General features: G+C 44.7%; 1 protein-coding gene across 2 annotated transcripts in view; it reads right to left on the bottom strand.

Annotated features, from left to right (window-relative positions):
- Positions 1-25,150, bottom strand: part of Ncoa3 (nuclear receptor coactivator 3) — an 88,351-nt gene that overhangs the window by 6,420 nt on the left and 56,781 nt on the right. For both annotated transcript variants that reach the window (XM_075963104.1, XM_075963106.1), the window contains exons 4-18: positions 24,752-24,924; positions 24,223-24,323; positions 22,419-22,593; positions 20,987-21,172; positions 20,770-20,871; positions 18,380-18,520; positions 18,000-18,147; positions 16,339-16,715; positions 15,343-16,214; positions 13,577-13,712; positions 11,853-12,047; positions 11,206-11,487; positions 10,977-11,103; positions 9,778-9,949; positions 877-1,170 (exon numbers count right to left, since the gene is read on the bottom strand). In XM_075963104.1, the coding sequence (XP_075819219.1) occupies positions 877-1,170; positions 9,778-9,949; positions 10,977-11,103; positions 11,206-11,487; positions 11,853-12,047; positions 13,577-13,712; positions 15,343-16,214; positions 16,339-16,715; positions 18,000-18,147; positions 18,380-18,520; positions 20,770-20,871; positions 20,987-21,172; positions 22,419-22,593; positions 24,223-24,323; positions 24,752-24,924 (3,481 nt within the window). The remainder of the gene's footprint in view (positions 1-876; positions 1,171-9,777; positions 9,950-10,976; positions 11,104-11,205; positions 11,488-11,852; positions 12,048-13,576; positions 13,713-15,342; positions 16,215-16,338; positions 16,716-17,999; positions 18,148-18,379; positions 18,521-20,769; positions 20,872-20,986; positions 21,173-22,418; positions 22,594-24,222; positions 24,324-24,751; positions 24,925-25,150) is intronic.

Raw genomic sequence — 25,150 nt, 5'->3', positions numbered from 1 at the left:
GTGGGTGTATGTGCATGAGTGAGATTTTTCAGAGATCAGAAGACATGAATCCCTGAGCTAGAATTAGACTGAGAGTTACCCAATGTGGGTACCAGGAACCAAACATAGGTCCATTGCAAAAGCAATACATGTTCTTAACTGCTGAGAATGTCCCAGCACCAAAGTACTAAAAGCTTTAAAAAAAAATATCAAAAAGCAGTTGCCATTAAAATGCTGAAATCAACAGTGGTAGCACACGCCTGCAATCTCAGTATGAGAGGTTAAGGTAGGAGGATTACAAATTCGAAGTCAGTTTGGGATTAACATGTTTCTGTCTATATAAACTAAAAAGCTAAAATCAAGATTTAAGTATCTGGTCATCATACTAAGAAAATGCCTTCCAGGGGCTGCCAAGACATGCTGTTCCTTCTGGGGAAATCGTTTCTGACATTTTAACCTGCTATGTTCTGTTCTGTTTGAAACAGGGTTCACTGTGTAGCCCTAGCTGGCCTAGTACTTACTGTGTAGACCAGGCTGGCCTGAAGAACTCACAGGGCTCCTCCGCCTGCTTCTGCTTCCCAAGCGCTGGATTAGAGGTGTACACTTAGCAGAGAGTAAGGACTAATCTAGGTTGCCTGGCTTGCATGGGGCACTTTTACACACTGAGCCATTCTGTCACTGCTAATGTTATACCACAGAATATAGAATATAGAAAAAGATACCCAATTTTAACACACACCCCTCAACAAGGAACCATCTACAAAATAAATCTAGAACAGAAGTAAAAGCAAAAGGAATTCCTTTAGTTAGCAAGGAGTGGAAAGCTGGTGACAAGAGCTCTGAAGAACATAGCCCTGAAAGCCACTAAGAGCCTGGGCAAGCACACAGCTGGCTCACCTGCTGGCCCTGCAGCCTCTGCTGAAGCTGCATTCTCAGCTGCTTGGGGGTGTTTGTCCTTGGTCTCACGAGGCTGGCTCTGGGGTGCATCCCTTGGAGAGGAAAGCTGCCTTGCTGGCTAATCTGATTCATCATAGAGTTAAAAGATGGCGACTGTCCCTGGAGGTTAAAGCCTCCTTGCATTGGAGGACCCTGGGCTGGGTACGTCTGTCCATACAGTGCTGCCTTCTGATCCATCATCATTGCTGCTTCTTGACCTTGAAAAATATCTTGTTTGGCTTCCAAAGCTTGCCCCTTAAACATCAAACACAAATGAATAGTGAGGTATATCTGAGAAAGCAACCAAAAGCAAATATCCCAAGCAAGGTTTTAAAAAAAAAGGTAAAGTCAATACATGTGAGCAGTAATGGCTCAGAATCCAGAAGCCAGTCGAGGTTCAGGCCTGAAGTTCCACAGGACAGGCCTGAAGTCCCCCTCTGTTGGAGCTGAGTCCCAGCACAGAGCAGACACATACACTCGGCCTTTCCAGTGGCTATAGTATAGTCAATAGCTGAAAAAATACTATTTGCCCATAACCAGTAATAACCACACCTCTCAAACCAAGCAGACAATGCATCAAAATCACAGTAGGCAACATGTTCTCACGCTGACTTATTCCACCACCAATCTTGGATTCTGGGCTTCGGTGTCTTTAGGACTACACAACTTGTTTGCTTGTTTTCGCTTTTTCAAGACAGGGTTTCTCTGTGTAGCCCTGGCTGTCCTGGAATTCACTGTCAGCCAGTCTGGCCTCAAACTCTGAGATCCCCCTGCTTCTGCCTCAGAAGAGCTGGGATTAAAGGTGTGAGCCACCATGCCGGGCCTCAGTCTACACAACTTTTTCTGGGCTTTGAAACAAGTGTTTGAGGCAAAGCAATCACAAGTGCTTAGCATCCAACCTTGACCCCTTCCCCAAATCTTTTCAGTTACGCTAAGAAATCCCACCCAGTCACTAAGGACTGAAGTAGGTTCATTCCAGCAACATGAATAAGAGACCTTCACACCTTTGTTCTTATTCCTAGTACCAAGCTTCCTTCCCAGTACAAGGACCTTCTGGGAGAGCAGAGGTGGCTTTCCCTGTATGTGGAAAGGAACAGGAACAGACACCATCAGCTGAGAGAATAGCAGACAAAACAGCAGACAGAAAGGGGATCAGCCACATACGATCAGAGAAAAGCAAGAACTGCACGGTCCCAAGTAGAGCCTTCTGAGAACGCTACGCTAGGGAGTAATTCTAACCAGAGTCCCTTCAGCTGTCTTCCATTGCTCTTCCTACTGGCAATAGCGAGTGGGTAATGTTGTCCCAACTCTATGCTAGAACAAACTAGCGAATGAATTCTGTAATGTCCTTTTCCTCTTGCTGTTTTTGTGCGGTGAAGGGGAGGGTTGGGGGATCCCCTCCTACCTTCTCAACAATATTCTACAGGGAAGCTGTGTGATGTGCGTGCTTAGGAATGACTTCTATATACTTTTACTTGGCTGGACTCAAAAGAGGCCCAGTAAGTCTTGTGTGCTCCTGAGTGGTCCAGAACTCATCTGCAACGTAGGACAACCACAACTGGAAGGGATGGAAGAAAATGCAGGAGAATTTGGTTGAAATGTAAATAGCAAATGTAGGTAATTAGATTTCCTAGTTTTCACACATTTTCAATAAAAGGAAATCAGCATGTTATCTTAATTTTTAGTAGCAAATAACTGTCTATAGCAGAACTGATTAAGTAAATTACGGGCTATCCAGGTGACCCAACAAGGCAAGGTGCCTGCTGCCAAGCCTGACAGCCTGAGTTCAATCCCTGGCTCCCACACTGCAAGAACTTTCAGACTCCAGAACATTGCCCTCTGGACTCTGCTGTGGGACAAATGGTCTTGTACTCTGTAAAGTTTTGTCAGTTGTACTGGTTTAATAAAATGCTGATTGGCCAGTAGCCAGCCAGGAAGTACAGGCAGGGCAACCAGAACAGGAGAATTCTGGGAAGGGGAAAGGTTCAGTCTACAGTTGCCACCCAGACACAGAAGAAAGATGAGAATGACTCGCTGATAAAAGGTACCAAGTCACGTGGCTAAACACAGACAAGAACTATGGGTTAAGGTAAGTTATAAGAATTAAGAAGCCTGGGCTGGAGAGATGGCTCAGTTGTTAAGAGCATTGCCTGCTCTTCCACAGGTCCTGAGTTCAATTCCCGGCAACCACATGGTGGCCCACAACCATCTGTAATGAGGTCTGGTGCCCTCTTCTGACCTGCAGACATACACACAGACAGAATATTGTATATATAATAAATAAATAAATATTTTAAAAAAAGAATTAAGAAGCCTAAGCTAATAGGCCAACCAATTTATAATTAATATAGACCTCTGTGTGATTCTTTGGGATGAACGGCTACAGGACCAGGCAGGACAGAAACCTCTATCAACAGGACCCACATGCATGGCATGGCTTAAGTGCATGTACCCACATAAAATGTTTAAAGGTTTTGGGGCTGGTGAAATGGCTGAGTAGCAAAGGCTTCTGACACCCCAAGTTTTGTTTCCAAAACCTACATGATAGGATAGGCCTGCCTCCACAGGCTGTTCTCTGACCTCCATGTGTGTAACATGGTGTGTTTATGCATAGACAGGTGCATGGACATGAGCCCACACACACAAAATTAAATAAAATGTAATCAAACTACAAATCTGTCCTTTTAATTTAAATAAATTCTCACAAAATTCATGACTAGCAAGAGGTAATTTGTGTACTAATAGGTAAAATAGGGGAAAACCCACTCCTCGTCTCTGGAATGCACTCCCAGCACTATTCCTCAAGTGCTCAATGTTAGGATCAGGCATCAATTCTCTACATGCAATGGTCACACACACACCAACCTGAAATGGCATGTTCTGAAGGAGTAAACAAACTGTCAGGTGCACTGTACACCTTTGCCTTCTCCTAGGCACAAAAAGCCAAGAACACAGTGGGCAGCCTTATTAAATCTTGTCCTGTAACTCCACTGTGCCACCCCCACCACCATCCCGACCTCCTGCTCTAGCCTTCCCTTGCTTGGATGAGTCTCAAGAGGGCACTGGGGTTTAGTCTCAGGTTTTCCTCTTCTCTTGCTATATTTCCTGCCTGGTGCTCTCAGACACGGAGGATAACTAGCTCTCCGATTATGCTTTCAACCCAAAATATCTCTGAACTCATTTGACTTATGCAAATAAATCCTTGATACCTTTGTTTATCTGGGTGTCCCCAGCATCTCAAACTTCGTATGCAGAAACAGAAATCAAGCTTTATGACTGCCCCACTTCCCCACAAGATAACTCCCTTTTCTCAAGTCTCCCCTGTATCATGTGCATAGCTTCCCAGAACACCTTCCTTCCGAGTGTATGTACTGGTGTACACATTCACCTGGTCTTCCTGGGGTTGGTTCCTCCTCGCTGTTTATATCCTTCCATTCTGTGTTCCATTCCCATGACCCTTCCCAAGACCCCTAAGGATTACTGCAGCAACTGGCATCCATGCTTCTGCTGTCCTGTCTGTCACTCCAACCCCACTCTTCAGACACAGACATCTTTTTGTTTGCTTTTTCGAGACAGGGTTTCATTGTATAACATCCCTGGCTTGTCCTGGAACTCTTTTTTTTTTAAAGATTTATTTATTTATTATGTATACAACATTCTGCTCCCATGTATGCCTGCAGGCCAGAAGAGGGTGACAGATCTCATTACACATGGTTGTGAGCCACCATGTGTTTGCTGGGAATTGAACTCAGGACCTCTGGAAGAGCAGCCAGTGCTCTTATCCTCTGAGCCATCTCTCCAGCCCCATGGAACTCATTTTGTAGACCAGACTGGCACAAAGTTCTGCCTGCCCCTGCCTCTTGAGTGCTGGAATTAAAGATGTGCACCACCACTGCCCGCTGTATGTTACATTGGACATGATATACTGACTATGCATTAGCTTTCTTTCTCGTGCCCACTCTACTAAAATGAATGTAAAGAATTTAGAAGGTTCTGAGAATTTACCTAACCCACTGATAAATATAATAAAAACAGGAATTAGCTGGCATTCAAGACTCCACTGTCCAGCCTCTGCCTGCCCCTGTCAAGGGCCACGGGCACTCTCCTAGACAGTCTCTCCTGTCCACTTCCACATTTCACGTTTAGACTCTGTTCTACGTGATCACAGGCATCATACTGTGAACACCTGTTATCTTGACTATTTACAGAACACTCTCACTTCACTTTACTGTTGCTGTGTGTGCAGCACAGTGCACATGTGGAGGTCAGAGGACAGCGTGTCGAGTTGGTTCTCTGCCTCCATTTTCATCTGGATCTTCATGTGAGTTCCAGGAATCTAACTCTCGGGTTATCAGCTTAGGCCAGCCCAACAGAACAGTATTCTATGGACTGGCTCATCTTCTTGTCACTTGTCATCTATGGCTAGCTTTATAGACGGATTCAATGCTGGCATTTAAATGCTTACCAGTTAACAACTTAGCTTCTGGTTACTGTTATAAATCTGGAGAATCTGCTGAGATGTTTTTTGTTTTTTTGTCTGTCGTGGGGGGTTGTTTTGTTTTTTAGGACAGGGTTTCTCTGTGAGCCCTGGACTGGCCTCCCTTGACCTCCTCAAGTGCTGGAATTAAAGGTGGACATCACCATGCCCAGCAACATTCTTAAACTGAAAAAAAACCAAAACTAAAACCAAGCCACCACAACAAAGGAGTGACAAATCACTGGCAATATTTGCCCCCAGCATGTAGGAGTGTCACACTGAATGTGGACAGCCTGGGAACAAATGGGCATGAGTTCTACACCTCTGTGAAATCAAACAGCACAGCCTGAGCCATCATGTCATTTAAACTCCCTTAGAAAACTGCAAAAACAGCTGGGTGGTAGTAGCGCATACTCTTTAATCCCAGTACTTGGGAGGCAGAGGCAGTGGGATCTCTGTAAGTTTGAGCCAGCCTGGTCTATGATGTGTGAGTTCCGTGATGCCAGGGCTACACAGAGATGCCATCTGGAGGGGCGGGGAACGACTATAAAAACATAAATGAATGGCCAACAAACTTGCAAAGAAATACGGTGAGGAAACAGTATTTTTGGCTATCATATTAGTAAATATTCTTTAAAATAATCATACCCTGTTGTTTGTGGTCATCTGCCTAAGCCACACAACACAGTGGAGCTGAGAGAGAAGAACAGACACCATTCATCTAGAAAAGCCTTACCGCCAACTTCCTTACTGAGACAAAGTCCTATCATGACGGACCAGCCAGACTCCATCTTGATATTAAAAGCCACCTTTACAAGGTCAAAATAAGTTCATTCCTGTTTTCTGTAAAACGTGGGGTTTGACTATGTCTTGACCTATTTTCCGGAATTTCACATTCCATGCCTATACCCTGACCTCCACCCTAAGAAGATGTTCTGCCAGATAATTTGAAATGTTCTGCCAAGTTTCTACATAACTCAAAAGTCCTTGAAAACCCCCAAGCCTTGCAGTTTGGGGGCTAATATAAACGCCATATTCTCCCATGTTCAGTGCAATTTTCTCAAACCCCACTTTAGGGAGCTAGCCCTGTCTGACAGAAAATAAAGCTTGCTTAATTTGACCAAAGAATTTGGGTAATGGTCTTTTAGTGAGAATAGTCTTTTGGTCTCATTTAGTGAGAATAACATGCTACCTGGCCTTTAACTCCTGGAATCATCTAATTTTTCTTGACTTGCTTCCTGGGTCACTCACAATCTCTTATGGATGCACACTCTCTAAACCCTTTGCTTTTCTCTTATAATGGAAAGAGCCATACTCAATTCTCATCAGCTGAGTGCTGGCTGGATAGCAGCCACTGTGACAGGAAATTACATCTACAGATCACACAAAGGCTGAAGGATGGCCTGATATACACAACAAAGACCACATAGTGAGACCTTTGACAACTGACAATGATGGTGACTTTCACTGACACCCTTGTAAGCATATACTCACACTCATGGATGTTTACACACGTACCATCTTAAATCTAAAAACATATGCCCAGTTATTAGCAATGCCCCCCAGCATGTACACACACTCGTGGATGTTTATACACATGCCATTTTATTTTTATTTATTTATTTATTATATATACACTTTCCGGGATACAGTACCAGATCTCATTACAGATGGTTGTGAGCTACCATGTGGTTGCTGGGAACTGAACTCGGGACCTCTGGAAGAGCAGCCAGTGCTCTTAACCTCTGAGCCATCTCTCCAGCCCTACACATACCATTTTAAACCTAAAATATATGTCCACAGTTATTAACAATGTGTTTCCCCCCCGAGCTGCGTAGAGGGTTTTAAACTGTTGGTTTTTGTTTTGTGTTTTATTCTTTCTATTTGTCAGAATTTGTTTTTATTGTTTGGGTTTTTGAGATAGGGTCTGACTATGTAGCTCTGGATGGCCTGGAACTTGCTATATACACCAGGCTGGCCTTCAACTCAGATCTGCCAGCTTCTGTCTCCCAGAGTGCTGGGTCTGAAGGTGAGCACCACTTCATTTGGTACATTTATCAGATTTTTAGATACAGACCTATAACCGGAAAATGAAAAGGAATAGGACATGCAATTCAACACCAGGGTCAGATGTCACCCTGACATGCAGCGCTCGCTCTCTCTCCTCTGTCTCTCTCTCTCTGTCTCTCTCTCTCTGTCTCTCTCTCTCTCTCTCACACACACACACACACACACAGCATCCTACCACCACCACCAAGGTCAGCTGTTCTTCAGTGTCAGGTGTCACTGACATCTCTAACGGACATGAGAACTGCTCAGTGTTTCCACAAATTCCTTTGAAAATTCTATGAAAGGGGCTAGAGAAATGACTCCATGGTTAAGATCACTGTTTGCCCTTGTAAAGGACTTAAGTTCAATTCCTAGCACCCACATCAAGTGGCTGACAACTGCTGTAACTCCAGCTTTAGGAGATCCAATACCTTCTTCAGGCTTCTATGGGTCCTTATTTGCATGTGGCAGACACAAATACACATTCCCATACAATTCCTTACATATGTATGTCTACTCCCTGCCAACAACAGAAGCCCCACTCTTCATTTATTATTTAAAAAAAAGACCTGGACATTGCAACAAATATTTCAAAATATTTGCAATGTTAGTAGTAGTGGCCCATGCCTTTAATCCCAGCACTGGGGAGGTAGAAGCAAGTGAATCTGAGTTTAAGAATAGCCTGGTCTACAGAGTTCCAGGACAGCCAGAGGACTACACAGAGAAATCCTGTCTTGAAAAACAAAAATACAATCCTGAGAGCATATTTCCATAAGACGGACATATAAACAGAAGAGAAGCTGATGCTGATTTGCCTCTGTAGATGTCACTTAAACCACAAGCGCGGACAGCCTGCCTCCTCTGCACACCTAACCCATCAGCTACACACGAAAGTTATGAAAGTAAACAGCATGTGGTGGGCTGGAGAGGGGCTCTTGAAGAGGGCCCAGGTTCAGTCCCCAGAACCTACATTTCAGCTTATAACCATCTTTAAATCCAGCCAAGTGATCCAATACCCTCCTTATTTGTTTGTTTGTATTTTGGTTTTTCGAGACAGGGTTTCTCTCTGTAACAGCTCTGGCTGTCCTGGAACTTGCTCTGTAGACCAGACTGGCCTTGAACTCACAAAGATCTGCCAACCTCTGCCTCCCAAGTACTAGGAACAGCACTTGGCTCTTCTTCAAAACTATCAGGGTTTGTTCCCAGTACCCATATGTTGGCTCACAGCTGTCTATAACAGTTCCAAGAAATACAAAACCCTCTTCTGGAGAGGGGGGAGAACAGGAGGGACTGGGAAGGCCGAGCTGGGGTAAGGATAGAGAGTGAGAAATCGGAAAGACATAGCTTGATAGAAGAAGCCATTACGGGGTTAACAAGAAACTTGGCATTAAAAAAATTTCTAGGAATCCACGAGAATAGCCCCAGCTAAGAATCTAAGCAATAGTAGAGAGGGTACCTTAACTGGCCTTCCCCTGTGATCAGATTGAGGACTATCTTAATTGACTTCATTGAACCCTCATCCAGAAACTGATAGAAGCTGACTAGAGATCCACAACTAAACACTGGGCCGAGATCCTGGAGAACAACTGAAATGAGGAAGGGGTGATAATATGAACACAGGGGTCAAGACCATGAAGGGGAAACCCACAGAATCAGCTGACACTCCCAACTGACAACTAAGGAGCCTGCATAGAACTGGATGAACTAGGCCCTGTGGAGGCAGATGACATTGGTGGGGCTTGGGCAGTGTGTGGCAGTGGGACCAGGATCTAACCCTAGTGCAGGAACTGACTTTGTGAAGCCAATTCTCTATGGAGAGATACCTTGCTCAGCATGGGGTGGAGGTAGGGGGTTGGCTTGGTCCTGCCTCAACAAGATGATGGAACAGACTTAGTTGACTTCCCAAAGGAAGCCTTACCCTGTCTGAGGAACAGATGGGAAGTAGGGTGGAGAGAAGATGAGGGGAGCAGGAGGAGAGGAGGGAGGGAAAACTGGGATTGGTTTGTAAAAAAAGAAAAAAAATAAAAACCCACAACCCCTTCTGGCCTTCTGGATGTGCACATGATGCACAGATATGCATGCAGGCAAACACCCATAAACATAAAATAATATTTTTAAAATGAAGTTAAACTAAAAAATTAAGCAGCGTCTTAAAAAACAGTTGTAATTTCATTAGATCTTTTCTTTGGCCGTAGGAAAACAAATATGCACACTTTCTCACAAGGGATACAAAGGTAAACAGAGTCCTGTTCTAAGCCTATGTTTGTCTTCACGAATATGCAAATGCAAACATACTTATTGGCAACTCTCCCATTTCCACATAAATGGCTGCTCACCTGATTCACAAGCTCAGGGATGCCCAAGGCCCTGTCAATTTCCTCCAGGCCTGTGGCATCTGTGTTGCTCAGGAGTGTGTGCAGCTGGTCCAGCAGGGCCCTTTCATCACTCTGGCCTTCTGGGTTAGAAGGCGGTCCAAGCAGATCATCCAGAGAATTTCTAAGAAGAGGCCTAGCAGAAAGACTTGAGTCAGCTTTAATGACGATGGACTGGGGTTGATGACAGCCTGCATTCCACACCCAGGACCACAAAAAAAGCAAAAGAGTTTTAATAGTGCTCCTTTGTTATTGTTGTTTTTGTTTAGGCTTAAGTTTTCTGAGAGTCTTGCTAAATTCCTTAGTCCAAACTCACATCCATCGATCTCTCCTGTTTAGCGCTAAATGCTGAGGCTTATACAATGCTCACATTAACATCAAAGTAAAAATATCCACTATAAAATACGTATGGGTGGGCAATTCAAGACAGGATTCCTCTGTATTAATAACAATCGTGGCTGTCCTGGAATTCACTCTGTAGACCAGGCTGGCCTCAAACTCAAGAGATCCACCTGCCACTGCCTCCTGTGGTAAGGATGGGAGCAAACTATTGCACCTTCTTTTAATTTTTTTTTTTAGAAAAGAAAAAATTGTGAGCTTTATTTTCAATTTGTTTAATAAAAAGCAAGAAATTTAACTTCAGGAGCTGGAAAGACGACTTAGCAGTTGTGGGTTCAGTTCCCAGTACCCACATGGAGGCTCAGAACAATGTGTGACTCGAGGTGCGGGATGACGCCCTCTTCTGGCCTCCATGTGCACTGCACATACAGGATGCACGGACACACATGAAGGCAAATCACCCATACATACTTTTAAAATTAGTAAATAAAACTTGTAAAATTAATTTTCAGAACTAGGTGAGACACAGTATCAGAACACCACTTATAAAGCAGTGAGAACATTTCTTTACCAACTGCTGCTCATGTGTACCGCCCCTTGGGAGATTACTGTTATGAAAGGCTTCGCCTCACAGAAAGGTCCCTTTGGAAGGCTTGAAGGCTGAGCTGTGCTTCTGTCTCCTCCACCCCTCCCAGGAGACTCTGGTTGCTGCCTCAGCAGATGGCAGTCAACTACAATGTTTCTCACAGACTCTTTCAGAACTGTTCCTGTTCAGACTCTTAAATCCAATGCAAACATTCCCACATCACAATATAAAGCCATACCTATTTTGAGTCCCATGAGGACTTTGTTCCATAGACAGCATTCCCTCTGGCCAGGAGCCTGGTTGGTTAGATGGTGCTGCTTGGCCATAGGGGTTGACCCCCATTCCCATGGGAATCTCACCAGTTCCTGGGGGAATCAAAACCAGAGCATGAATTTTCAAGAACCCAAAAGCAAAAATTGCCATAAAACTTTCCATTTTCCTTTTTTTAAGTGAAATGGACAGCTTACTCATTTGAAGCATCTGCTGCTGCTGCTGCTGCTGCTGCTGCTGCTGCTGCTGCTGCTGCTGCTGCTGCAACGTTGGTCTTGCACCTGGCATTCTATTAGAACGAAGAGGCAAGGTGGGCACTGAGCCCCCAATGGCAGGTCTTGGCAAAGCGGCACCATAGTCTCCTGCTCTTCCCAGGGGACTGGATCCCACAGGTTCCATTCTGCTGGCCTTTGAGTTAGCTAAGCCCCACTCTCCTGAGGAAGAAGTCTGATTCACAGCAACATTTCTGTTTGGTCCTCCTAAAAGATAGAAGTCATGAAGTCTTACCGAAAGCATAACAAAGTCTTCATGGACAGGGAGAGCCATTATATACAACAGTGGCTGGGACAGACCACTGTCATCCTTAGAGCAGGGCCGGCCAACTACAAAGACAGTATCTAGAAGCCACTACGCTCACACATTCCTTACTGGTTAGACAGAAGTCCTGAACCAATGGAATATTTAAAAGTTTAAATAATCAAAATGTAAACAAAGGAGAGACACCTATAAAAGGAACATTATATTAATAATAATATTTTAAAGATATTACTTGATTTCAATGTTTAAATGTTTTCTGTATTTTAAAGGTACTTCAAGGAAATGACTGCACTTAGAAATAACCTACCCATATTGGCACCGTAATTCTCCTGACTCTCCATCATCCTTGGATTCCCAGTCAGTGTGGGCTGTTTTGGTAACACGGGGAAAGCACTGACATTCTTCACTGGAGGGCCTGAGCCAATGGGAACGGGGCTATCTAGAGACACTGCTCGGTTATACGGAGGACGCACAGGCTGCACAGGCTGTGGACTTCGCAAACCTGTTGAAAACATAGAAAGTTCCCACATTAATAGCCCTTACTAACTCAATATTTAAATAATCGAGCGCAAGAAACAAACAGCACTAAGCCCCACACAAAAAACTCTTTCTCATAAAAACAAACACTACCATCTTCTTTTACAAAAAAAGTTATGCCAAAAAGAAAAGAAATAAAAAAATTCCGAATTCCAAATAAAGTACAAACAATAATCTGCATATTGGCCTTAGTGCCAGCACTCAGCTGTAGCCTAATATGGTCATGCATGATGTCCATATCACAGTGCCAAGTCCCAGGCTGAGCAGTGTGGTTCAGTGGCCCATGTTTAGCATGCATGAAGCCCTGTGTGCAGATTCCCAGCAACACAAAGCAAGGAGGAAAATGGAGAGAGAAAAGTGCATCCATGTTTTTAATTCCTAGAGACTCTTCCACATGCGTACTTACATGTATATTCTCGACTTACAATTTTACAATAAAAGTAAACTGTTATTCTGCCTTCCAAATAGAATAGGTAATAGATGTATATTTTTCTCCCAACCTTTTTCTTTGTCCAGCCGCTTTGACTATCTGACTGTCCATTTCCGTTTAGGAAACAGTACAATTGAAAACAGTGAGACTCTGACGGGTGAGAGGGAGACACTTCTAGGTATGATTTTAAGGCTAGGGCTACACAGATACCCTTTCTCAAAGACAGAAAAAGGAGAAGAGGACGGAAAAAAAATATAAAGAAAAGAAGTGGGGGGGGAGAAAGAAGAGGGTAGAAATAATTAGCATGACTATAAATTATTCTTTAGCTTATGCAACACACCCTTAATAAAATAATGAATAAACATATTACAATAGGGAAGAATTTGTGAAGAGAGAGAAGAGTCAGAGTCTCGTGGTTAAACTAGATTCTTTAAGCACCAGGTATGACAAGAATTTAATCCAATTTATCTTTTAACCCAATTCTCCATATATAAAAAAAAAACATCTTCCCCGGGGAACAAATATGGATTCTCTAGTATCATGGCTACTGGTACATTAGAAGGGGAAATTAAAAAGGGACATTGCGACAGCTAGCAGCCAAGAAACCTGCTGCCAAGCCGGATGACGTAAGTTCCACCCCACACCCAGGACCCACACACATGATAGAAGGGGAGAACCAGCTTCCACAAGCTGACCTTGACCACATATACGCTGTAGTATGAGCATCTACATACGCATACACATACACACACAAAATGAAATTAGATGTAATTTTTAAAAAGGAAGCGGGGACAGGAAAAGAACTAACACAGACAATAGCAATGAATGTAAGAACTCAGAAGGGAAGAGGTTGTGTTCTTAAGTTCGGTGTTATTGATTCCTGGTCTTGGTGTAATAGAACATGCCACTGTGCCAAGCTTCTAAAGAAAAGCTAGCAGGGTGTTTGGGACATGGAGTTAAGAGCGTAAGTCCCTAGCCAGCCTAGGCTTCCTCAGAAAGACCCTGTCGTGACCGTTCCACCCAACTTCACCCCTCAAAAAAGAAAAACACTGGTTCTTCCTTACCCAGAGAACTTGGTCCTGCAAACATCTGCTGTTTGGTCCCTGGATGGCTGCCATTTGTCGATACAGGATTGTTGTAAAGCTCAGAACTAGTCAAATCACCAAGAATAGCATCTAGATTATCCAGGTCTCCAGATACCTGAAAATAATATTTTCAGATTATCCTGCATGGAATACCAGAGGCAGCTATCAAGGCATCAGCAAAAGAAACATGACCAAACAGGAACCCACTAAAACACAGCAGTGACGTAAGCATGTGGTTCACACTTTTAATCCCAGCACTCCAATTCCAGGTTATGCACCAGGCTGCTATAGATCTTCAGAATCTGATCTTAGAATCCCTAAAAACCAAATCTATCGCGTAAATTGCCTCACTCTAAGCCTGAGATAATACTTCAAAAATCACATCTACCACAACAGCTTCTGCTGCAAAAGAGAGAGAACAGTTCTAGTGGTGAGAGTGAGCTCCTCTCTCAAAACAAAAATCAACCAGGTTGGGTGGTGGTGGTGCACTCCTTTAATCCCAGCATTCAGGAGGCAGAGGCAGGTGGATCTCTGTGAGTTCCAGGTCAGCCTGGAATACAGAACAAATTCCAGGACAGCCAGGGCAGTTACACAGAGAAACCTTATGGTGGGGGGAAGGGGGAAGGGGATATGGAATATCAACCTAACAAAAACCCACAGGAGACTCCTGCAATAACAATGTTCGGATCAAAGGCTGCTTTCCTACAACCTCACCCCATCTCTGCCTTCACTGCACGGATAGCCATTCGATAAATCACTGGACTCCAACGCAGCACTCTTTGCTCTGACACTATTTTCCCACCACAGCTGCTGAGGAAGGTTCAGAGCTGGCAGAGACCTGCATCTACACATAACTTTTCTAAAATGCACCAGTGCATGGTATTTCACAAGGCATGCACAGGTATGCAGATGCAACGAGGAAGGCCCGTGCCCTAGGAAGTGCTAGTCTTTCCCTTCTCCCTAAAGGGTGCTTTGTCAAAGTCAGTGAGACACACACTTAGAATGTGTTCCTATGCATGAACTCTGACTCGAGGGAAAAACAATGCTGCTAAATCAAAACTTTCCTAATAATGTCTACCGTGTCCTTAACAACCCATGCTACGCATTCCAACATAGCCACTTCCATGAAAAAAATTTCAAACTGGCTTCTCCAGACTTATTTATCAGGCCAGGAAGATGGCTCAGCGGGGGAAGGTGCTGGCCTTCATACCTGACTGACAACCCGAGTTCAGTCTCCAGTCCCACAATGGAAGGAGAACAGATTCTGAAGACTGCCCTCTGACTGTCACAGGCATGCTGTGGCATGCTGCACCAACCCCCCATACACACACACTCTCACACACTCTCACACTCACCCTATGATAAATCAAAGTTATATAATAAATGTTACTAAAGGGGGCAGGAGAGATGGCTCAGCGGTTGTTAAGAGTACTGGCTGCTCTTCCAGAGGTCCTGAGTTAAATTCCCAACAACCACATGGTGGCTCACAACCATGTGTAATGAGATCTGGTCTCCTCTCAGGCCTGAACGTAGAACATTGCACACAATAAATAAATAAATAAGTAAATAAATAAATAAATAGTAAGTAAGTAAATAAATAAATAAATAAAACTTTAAAAGTGAATGTTACTATAATAAATGTAAGCTCAAAGTTATCCTTAAATTTAAAACTATTGGTGGTATTGCCAAATCTTGTTTATAACACAGAAAAGAAACAAGACGAAGAGTTGAGCAGGGTACCTTACCTCCTCACTCGTCTCTGTCTTAATTTTGGACTCTTTGTCTTGGCTGGAGCTGGGATTGGTGGAGCTGCTGCACTGGCTCAGTTTACTGTCACCCCCATCCGTTTGGGGCTGCAGCTCTTTTGCCAGGGAGTCACTGGGGTCATCCCTGTCCAACAGGTATCTGAGAAGGGCATTATTCTCCTTCTTCTTGGGACTCAGCTGCTCCTGCCTGACAGTCCCTTCTCCACAGGAAGCAGTACTACTAGTAGTGTCTTTTCCAGTGGCTTCTGCAGTGATCTTGGCGACTTCCGCTGGTGAGTTGCCATTCTGCAACAACTTATGCAAAATCCTGTGTTTCTCTTGCAACAGAGACCCATGCACATTGGAGGTGGAAGATACTGCTCCTGATGTTGAGGAGGACACTCCAGAGGGACTGGTGACACTGATGGAAGAGTCTTTGCAATTTGAATCCAGAGGGGAGTTGGTCAAGGAGGAATGGCCTCGGTCATCAGAAGAGCACGTCAGTAACTGCAGCAGTTTCTTGTGGCCTTTGTTTTCCATGGGACCCCTTTGAGTCTCCGACCCCTCCCCACTGGTCTCCTTGCTTTCTTTGTCACTGGGGTGCTCCCTGTTATTTGACTGACACACTGAACTCTCCACTGGGTTCTGGTCACAGTATAAGCCTAGGGGACTCTTAGAATCCTGCCTGCTCACTTTACTTGGTTGATTTACACTCATATTGGGAGAGCTGTCCAATTTGGGGCCTGGTGAAGACAGAGTAGATAAAAGAGAAGTTCCCACACCCTCGCTGATGGCTTGCAAGGCACTGAGGGAGCTGCTGGAAAAGCTGTGACTCCCCGTAGTGCCAGCAGATCCCATGGGAGAGTGCACACCTGCATGTGGAGAAAATCAGGAGACAGTCAGACATGCTAAGAAAACAACCTCAAAGCTCCTATGACAAACAATGTCAGTGGCATGGGCAGAAAGCCCAAGCAAAGCAGATGCTACTGCAGATACCTGCAACAGGAGAGAACTGCTGTGAGGCCACCTTTGGGCTCCCGCGGTTACGAGGAGAAATCATGATGTTCTGCTGGTTGGGGCCAAGACCAGGACTGCCGTGAGGGGGGCTGCTCATGTTGAGCCCATAGCTGCTGTTCTGGTAGGAAGATGGTGACTGCAGGCTTTGTCCTGGGGTCAACGAGGCTATGCTACTGGAAGGCCCATACCTAGCTCCGCCCATCTGCCCCGCATTGTTGGGGTCTGCCACACCATAGGTCCTGCTGCCCATTGCCTGTATGCTCTGATTGGGAGACACACTCATGGTGCACCCTGCTGCCGGAGGCCGGATGCCTTGTCCTACAGAATTTGGGTTCGGTCTATATCCATTCTGTTCTCTGCAAAGAAACACATCAGGTTTTGACTTTAAAAACTGCAGCAAAGCAGAAAGGAAAGGCAAAGGGGAAGGGAGTGGAGGGAAGTGCTCAGGAGCACACACTAGGTCACTCCAGTACCAATCTGGGTGCTGATCAGCGCGGCAAGCCTTGCTTTCTTCCTTCCTTTCCTTTTTTTTTTTTTTTTTTTTTTTTTTTTTTGGTTTTTCGAGACAAGGTTTCTCTGTAGCTTTGGAGCCTGTCCTGGAACTCCCTTTGTAGACCTGGCAGGCCTCAAACTCACAGAGATCCGCCTGCCTCTGCCTCCCAAGTGCTGGGATTAAAGGCATGCGCCACCACCGCCCGGCTTTCTTTCTAAATTTATTTAATTTTATGTGCATTGGTATTTTGTTTGCATGTGTGTCCTTTCACCATATGCATGCCGAGTGCCTGTGGAGGTCAGAAGAAGGCATCGGGCCCTGGGAACTAGAGTTACAGACAGTTGTGAGCTGCCATATGGATGCTATGAATCAGGTCCTCTGTAAGAGTAAGTATTCTTAATACTTGAGCAATCTATCTTTCTAACCCCTACTTGTCCTGGTTTTTTTTCCTTTCCCCAAAAACCCACTTTTTATTTTGAGACAGGGTTTCATTAAGTTACCCAGGCTGGACTTGAAATCATTCATTAACGCAGTCAGAATCTGAGATCCTGTTGCCTCAGCCTCCCATGAAGCTAGGACTACAGGTCTATACCACCAGGCCTAAATCTGGGGATTTGTTTGGGGGTTTTGTTGTTGTTGGTTGTTGGAGATGCATCCCGTGCAGCCTAGGGTAGCTTTAATCTCACTACAAAGCCAAAGGTTTCCTTAAACTTACCTTCCCCTCCCAAGTGCTGGGAATTACAGACCACCATCATACCCAGTTTCTGCTGTGCTAGGAATCTAACCAGGGCTTCCCCGCAAGGCAGGCGCTTTACCAGCTAAGCTACAGCCCTAACCCCTAGCAGTTTTAAATGAGTGAGTTATACTGAGCAGCTCTAAGAGCTGTGGTCTCTGGAGCCGGCTATCCACTATTCTCCAACACACCACCACCCTCCTCCTCCTCCTCCACACCCCACACCCTGGCCTTACCCAGGAAGCAATTATTTAGTGGAAAATACTAACTTTTAAATAAAAAATATAACCTTAAAGAAAACATTTCTAAGAATCTAAATTCACCTCATGGAATCCAACAACTTCCCTGCCTTTTCTCCCTTTACACATCAGCAGCGAAGCGTCCTGAGGACGAGGGTGCAGTTAGTGTCCTTACCTCTGGAGAAAGTGGGTCGAGACGAAGCCATGACGATCATTGGTTACGGGATTTCGGAAAAGTTTGCTTTTTGTCTGCGCACTCACAATAGTTCCATCCGCCAAGGAGAAGCGATATACTGGGGTTTCTGCGTGGCCGTGGATATAAGCTATTGGGGAAAGGAAAACTGTCACTGGTACCTGAGACTAGATCAATGCATACAGAAACAGGAAGTTTTGAGCACAAAGCTTTGTAAGTCGCATGGACATGCATAAAAGTGAAGAACAGCTATGCTCAATCATCATTTCCTCTCCTGCAACCACACAGCAGGCCAAGTGCTGTCCACACAGTGACTACAGCATCATCCACCGCAGCACCAAGATCGACTCAAATGCCTTTACCTTCTTGATAGTGACGCTTCTGGGACCATGAATGCCCATCATTCTGACTGAAGAATCTCTGGATACACCTTCGGATGGTATCTTCAAAGCCAGGTCTCATGGAAGATCTAAGTGAGTTTGTATCTATATTGACAACCTTTCCTATTAAAGATAAAAACAAAAGATTTCAACCCTGCCCACAAATACCGACTGCTGCTTAGCTCTGACTAGCACTTGTGAGATAAAGGGGTTGAATCTCAGCCCTGCCTACTATCCTTACCACACAGCGGGAAGCTGACTGCAGTCTACAAGTCTTGCTGTGGACTGGAACAGCACACACCACCTGGTTCTAGGCGCAGCTCCTAGTAAGAAGCATGCCACTGTTCTTGATGCGCCTTTATAATGAACAGGTGTCGCCTTTGTAGTCAGGAAAGTCTTGGATGAAATGGATTTTTGAATGCTAGTCACTAAAGTGCTTAAAGAAATTTAATGTAGCTATTTAGAGGAGAAAGACTGTCAACTCATGGTTCAAATAGAGAGAGAAACGAGAGTAAACGCTCAAGAAGGGACTGATTCCAAAAGATCAAATAAAAATGTGTGCCCCTGGGATGTGGAGACAGCTCAGTCACTAAAGTGCCAAGAACGTTCAGTTCTCAGCACCCGAACAAAAAGCTAGGGGGAGTGGCGCAAACTTGTAATCTCAGAGCTAAGCAGGCAGAGAAAGGAAGATGGGAAGCTGGACAGCCTGCCTAGCTGCATTAGGTTCAGCGAGTCTTTAAAGATGGGGGGGGGAGGCTCTGGAAAGTTACTAAGAGCACTGGCTGCTCTTGCAGAGGACAAGGTTCAACTCCCAGCACACACACGGCAGTTCACAGCCATCTGTAACTCCAGCCATGGGGGATCCAAACACTTTATTCTACACACCAGCAAAACACCCATAACATAAAGTAATTAAGCCGGGCGGTGGTGGCGCACGCCTTTAATCCCAGCACTCGGGAGGCAGAGGCAGGCGGATCTCTGTGAGTTCGAGGCCAGCCTGGTCTACAAGAGCTAGTGCCAGGACAGGCTCCAAAGCCACAGAGAAACCCTGTCTCGAAAAACCAAAAAAAAAAAAAACTTAAAGTAATTAAGGTAGACAGCAAGGAACAATAACCAAGGTCTTTAATTCAGGATTCCTAGAGCCAAAAAGCAGACCAAAGCAGGAGTTCTGCATCGGAGTTTCAGGTCAGCAAAGGCTCCACTGCCTTTTTTTTAAAAAATAATTTTTTTTAAGTGTAAGAAAATCAAACCTCATGTTTATGACAAGAACTACTCTCCAGCCTGGAGAGATGGCGGAGAGGTTAAAAGTACTGGTTGCTCTCACAGGACATGGGCTGGGTTCCCAACATCCATATGGCAGCTTACAAACATTATAACCCCAGTTCCTAGAGATCCAATGCCATCTTCTGGCCTCAGGGTCACCAGGCACACCATGGTGCACAGACAATCATTTAGGCAAAACACAATTGCATACAAAATAAAAATAAATTACCTACATTATTAGAAATTCTATGTAGTTTTGAAAACTTGTTTCACTATAATAAATGGCTTTGAAGTTACAGGAAAATAAACATTAAATTCTCACACAAAGTGCTATTTTGGGGGCGGGAGAGATGGCACACTGCCACTAATCCTGATGATATGAGTTTGATACCCAGGGCCTACATGGCAGAGAACACAAACTCTTCTACATTGCCCCTGACCTCCCAGCTACATTATGGGTCATGTGCACACGCACTCTATGTGTGAATGGATAGATGGATTTTTCTTTCATGTTTTTAAATTTTCCATTCTGTGTGTGTGTGTGAATGTAAGCCATGTTTGAGGCCAGAAAGGGACATTGGATTCCCTGAAAAAGCAGGTGAGATTAACCTGGCCTTCACTCCAGCTCCATAAATCAATGTTTTCGGAAAGTGTTATTGGGCCTGGTGGTGGTAGTTTCTCACACCTTTAGTCCCGGCACTTCAGAGGCAGAGGCACACAGATCTCTGAGTTCGAGGTCAGCCTGGTCTATGGAGCAAGTTCCAGGACAACCAGGGCTACAAAGAGAAACGAGGGGAGAATGGGGGAGGGGATTTGAAGAACGGGCCAGGTGCCTTTACCTTTGTTTTTGTTTTTTTAATCTTTTTATTTTGAGAAATTTTAAGTGCCAACTATATTCAACTCAATTGCCAAGGTCCTTAGTGAACTTCTTTTACAGTCATATAATAAGCCCAGACTTGGCTGAAAGCCGGCTCTCAGCAGGTGAGTCCATGCTTGCAGCACATGCATGCGAGAAGAGTTTCCTTCTGACTAGTGCATGCACCCGTGTACACACAGGAGTAAGAATGCTTCCGAGCAGTTTCCAGGGAAGGCACACAGGCTGGCTTTACCTGAAAGGTCATGCCTGGTGATAAAGCTCTCGGGACTTGATGGGAATGTCCTTTCCCCCGTAGTCACTCGGCGTGCCACACAGATCATACAGCACTGCAAGTCTACAAGTGACAAAGGTAATCAGGTCGGGTTACACGCACTTTTAGATATGATTCTTAGCAGGTGGCGAGCAAGAACACGTCAGCAAGAAGACAGGCCAGCATCCCTGACTCTTACCTTCCCCTTCTTCCAGCATAGCTCGAGGCTGAGACAGGGCGAAGCACTGCATTGTCTCATATCTCTGGCGAGTTTCAGGACTGGCATTCATGTCTTCCAAAATATCATGTGTTTTCATCAACATACGACAGTTAAATGTATGGCTTTTTTGTCTCTGGGTCTCGTTATTCCAAGAAACTCCATTAACTTTTAGAAAAAAATTAAAATTTGAAAATAAATTGAATTATTTTAGAAGCCAGGTAAAACTCAGCCAAAAATTATCAAGAATTCAAGCTACGGTTGGGGCCAGAGAGATAGCTTAGCAATTAAGAGCATTTGTTGCTCTCTGAAGGACCCGTGTTTAGTTCCCAGCACCCAAACGGTGGCACACAGTCATCCATAACTCCAGTTCCAAGGATCTGATGCCCTCTTCTGACCTTGGACATACATGTGATACACAAACATACATGTAGGCAAAACACTCATCAGAAACGCAAAATCTTTAAAAATTCAAGCTAGGGACTGGAGGGATGGCTCACTGGCTACGAGCAGATGTTGCTCTTCCTGAGAGGACCAGAGTCTTGTTCCCGGGACCCGTATCAGGCAGCTCCCAAGCACCATTTACTCTGGCTCCTGATGATCTAATGTCCTCTACTGGCCTCCAACCACGCTGCAGCACACATGGCACACATTCACATGGACACATAGACATGATTTTTTAAAAAAATCTTTAATGCAAATGGTAAGTAGTGGTGCACGCCTTTAATTCCAGCACTTGGAAAGCAGAGGCAGGTGGATCTCTATGAGTTCCAGGCCACCCTGGTCTACAAAGTGAATTCCAGGACAGACAGGATTGTTACACAGAGAAACTCTGTCTCAAGAAACAACAAACAAAGAATCCAGGCTATAAACTGAGTGTGGTAGAGCATGGGGCTGGCCCAGCTTCTAAGAAGGCTGAAACAAGAGGACTGGGGAGCAGCCTGGGTAACACATGAGACTCTATGTAGAAGACAGAAAAAGAATCCAGCTGTTTTCTCATCACACAAACTCCCATGTGGTGTCACCTACACACTAACATTTCAGAACAATAAAGATATTTGTGTACGTTCAGCCTCACCAGAAGTCTCACTGGACATTTGGGCCCCTGGGAAAACTTTGAGTCTGCTGAGGCCATATTGAAAATGTTGCTGGCAATCACTTGTTAAGTCTCGGTTCCTGGCTTCCTAAAAAGCACATTCAAATTCTTAAGAAATAACTAAGAAAAAATCAGATGTACTTAGAAGACACACATTTATATGCAATATGTGTAGCCAGGTATGGTAGGTACATACCTATAATCCAGCACATGAGACAAAAATAGGGGATCATGAGTTCAAGGCTAGCCTGGACCACACAGTGAGACCTTGTTTCTCTCTCCCTCTCTTTCAAACAATATACAAAACAAAGAGCGCACCTGTAGATTTGGGTAAGTGTTTAAGGAAGTCCTTCCGGTCCTGCTCATGTAAGATGCTGTAGACACTCGTATTAACCAGGTCCTCCTGCTTGTACTGTAGATACTGTGTGACATTTTCTGACACAAATACAATGTTGCCATCTCGATTGACCACAAACAGAAAACCATCCAATGCCTACAGTGGGACACGTTAATAGAGGCTATTATGAAAACTGTATCCCTGTGGCCCAAAAACAGTAAAGCCCTTCACCTCTTTCTGCAAGGGTTAGGGGGTTACATTTAGGGCTAGGTTGGGGTTATCCTTAGGGTTAGGGTTAGGTTAGGATTAGGGTTATACTTGCAAATAGAGCCTCTAAAGAGTCGGTAAGTATTAAAGCTGACCCAATTCAGTATAAGTGGTGTTTTCTCAGGACAGATAACAAGACGCCAGGGACACACACTCGGAGAAAAGGTCATTTTAAGGCATGGTAACAAGCCAAGGAGAGAGAACTCAGGAGAAGGCAACCTGGTCACCACCCTGATCTTGAACTCCAGTCTTTAAAACTGAAGATATCAGCTCCTATTGCCTGAGCCACATGCTCTGGGCTATCCTAGCAGCCCTAGCAGACCAAGACTACAGCCTTCTTGGTAAATAGAACTTCAAAGCGGCAAAATCAACAACACTAGCCTAATAATCAGAGTGAATACAAACCATCACTTCTATTAACAAACTATTAGCATGATTATTCCAGAGCTTATAAAGGATTTTTTTTAAAGTGGAGGGAGGGAGGGAGGGAGGGAGGGAGGGAGGGAGGGAGGGAGGGAGGGAGGGAGGGAGGGAGGGAGGGAGGGAGGGAGAAAGGAAGGAAGGAAGGAAGGAAGGAAGGAAGGAAGGAAGGAAGGAAGGAAGGAAGGAAGGAAGGAAGGAAGGGAGAAAGAGAGAGAGAGGCAGGGCATGACATAGCACACATTCAGGAGGTAGAGGCAGGAGCTGAGGTCACCCTAGGCTATCCAGCAAGTTCAAAGACAGCCTGGGCCAACATTACACACTGTCAAAAATAAATAAAGTTTTCTGCCTGATCCTAAGTTAAATTATAGGAATTATCATACTGTCCCTGAACAAGAGTGTAAAAAGAATTTAAAATGATAAAACACATAAGTAGTTGAGATGACTCACTGAAAGAAAGACCAGTTGTCAAGTAAACTCGCTGAAGCGCTCGTCGGCCTGAAGTAGCACTGCGCCATGGTTAATCAGCTCTTCTCAAGGCAATTACTTTAAAAACATGCACATGTTTAATGTTTGAAATTGCCTCACAAGCTGGGTGCAGCTCAATCACAGAGCACTTGCCTAGCATGCATGAGGTCCTGGGCTCCCTCCCCAGCACCATGAATAAAATTCTCCAAGAATACAGAGCTGAGGGCTGAGGTTGTCACTTGGTGGAAACATGCTTGCCTACTGTGGTCACCTAGCATGTGCAGGCCTTTGGTTCAATCTCAAGCACAAAAAAAGAAAGAGTAAAACTGTAGTGTGCTGTGCAAGCAATCATGGAAAAAGCCACAGAAAGGTCTGAGCACCTCTGGGTGCTGATGACCTGTGAGTTTACGAGGAACTTCTTGTGTACGTGCACCCCGCCCGTGTGTGTGTGTGTGTGTGTGTGTGTGTGTGTGTGTGTATGGTATTTTCAGAACTATATATTTGTGACTGCTATAAGAATACTGAGCTATTTTCTCATTGCCAGCACCCCCTGCATCCACCCTGTATATACCACATGGTAAAACAACCAAATCACAGCATGCTCTGGACAGCTACAATCTTCACACCTACCTGCAGTAAAAGTGGTCCTAAGGAGTCTTTATCAATGACCGCCTGTCCTGTAGAAGACACATCAGCTTTCTGAACATCATCATCACTGGAAATAGTTTTTCCTGAAGACACAGAAGGAAGCATCGCAGTGAGCAACACTTACCTCAGTATGTGCATGCACACTGGGGAGTAGGAAGCATGTACACATGTACATGTACACGTACATGCTGAACACTAAGTGTAGGTATGTATGTAAGAGAATACCACAACTTAACATTATCCAGCTTTGTGGTTCCCTACAAAGGCAAAAGTCACTCAGCTCCCTTTCTGCTAAAGGTGCCAGTCTAGGCCCCAGCTCCCCTCCCTCCAGCATGTGGCATGGCGAGGAACTCTGGTCTTCTGCCACTTCTCTGGTAATTGTTTTTCTTAAAAAGCAAAGTTGATCACTCCAGGGGCTTTGGGGGTGATTCTTGCTTAGCATGAGTGAGGCTCTGTTCAATCCCCGTGATCCAACATGTGGGAAGGAGGCGTTTCCTGACTTTGTTATTACCTTGCTCTTTTATCTGACGTATCTGTCTCACTGTTTCCTTTAAAATCGCACATTTATCTGGCTTGACGTTGAAATTGTCAATATCACTAAGATTTGCAGATATCAGCTCAGCCAGTTCTTCTATGTATTTGCTCTCCTGCTCCCGTCTCCACTTTTCACCATTGTAGGCAAGACTGGAATAGGGAGAAAAGCCACAGCTCACATCTCTCCAGAAAGCTTCAAGTAGAATCTGCCCACGGAATGCCATTAGTTCCACGTGGAAACAAAATTCAGCCAACAAGAATTGTCAGAACATAGCGGGACAAAAGCATACACTGCAGAAATTCCTGCAGCTTCATTCAGAGCTACCTTTGATTCATCACTGGCCTTGACAAAAATCAACCCCAGTTCCTCCATCTA

The sequence above is a fragment of the Microtus pennsylvanicus genome, chromosome 2 (genome assembly GCF_037038515.1).
Source record: "Microtus pennsylvanicus isolate mMicPen1 chromosome 2, mMicPen1.hap1, whole genome shotgun sequence".
NCBI lineage: Eukaryota > Metazoa > Chordata > Mammalia > Rodentia > Cricetidae > Microtus > Microtus pennsylvanicus.
The sequence above is the reverse complement of the archived record's forward strand: the minus strand, read 5'-3'. Positions and strand labels throughout refer to the sequence as shown.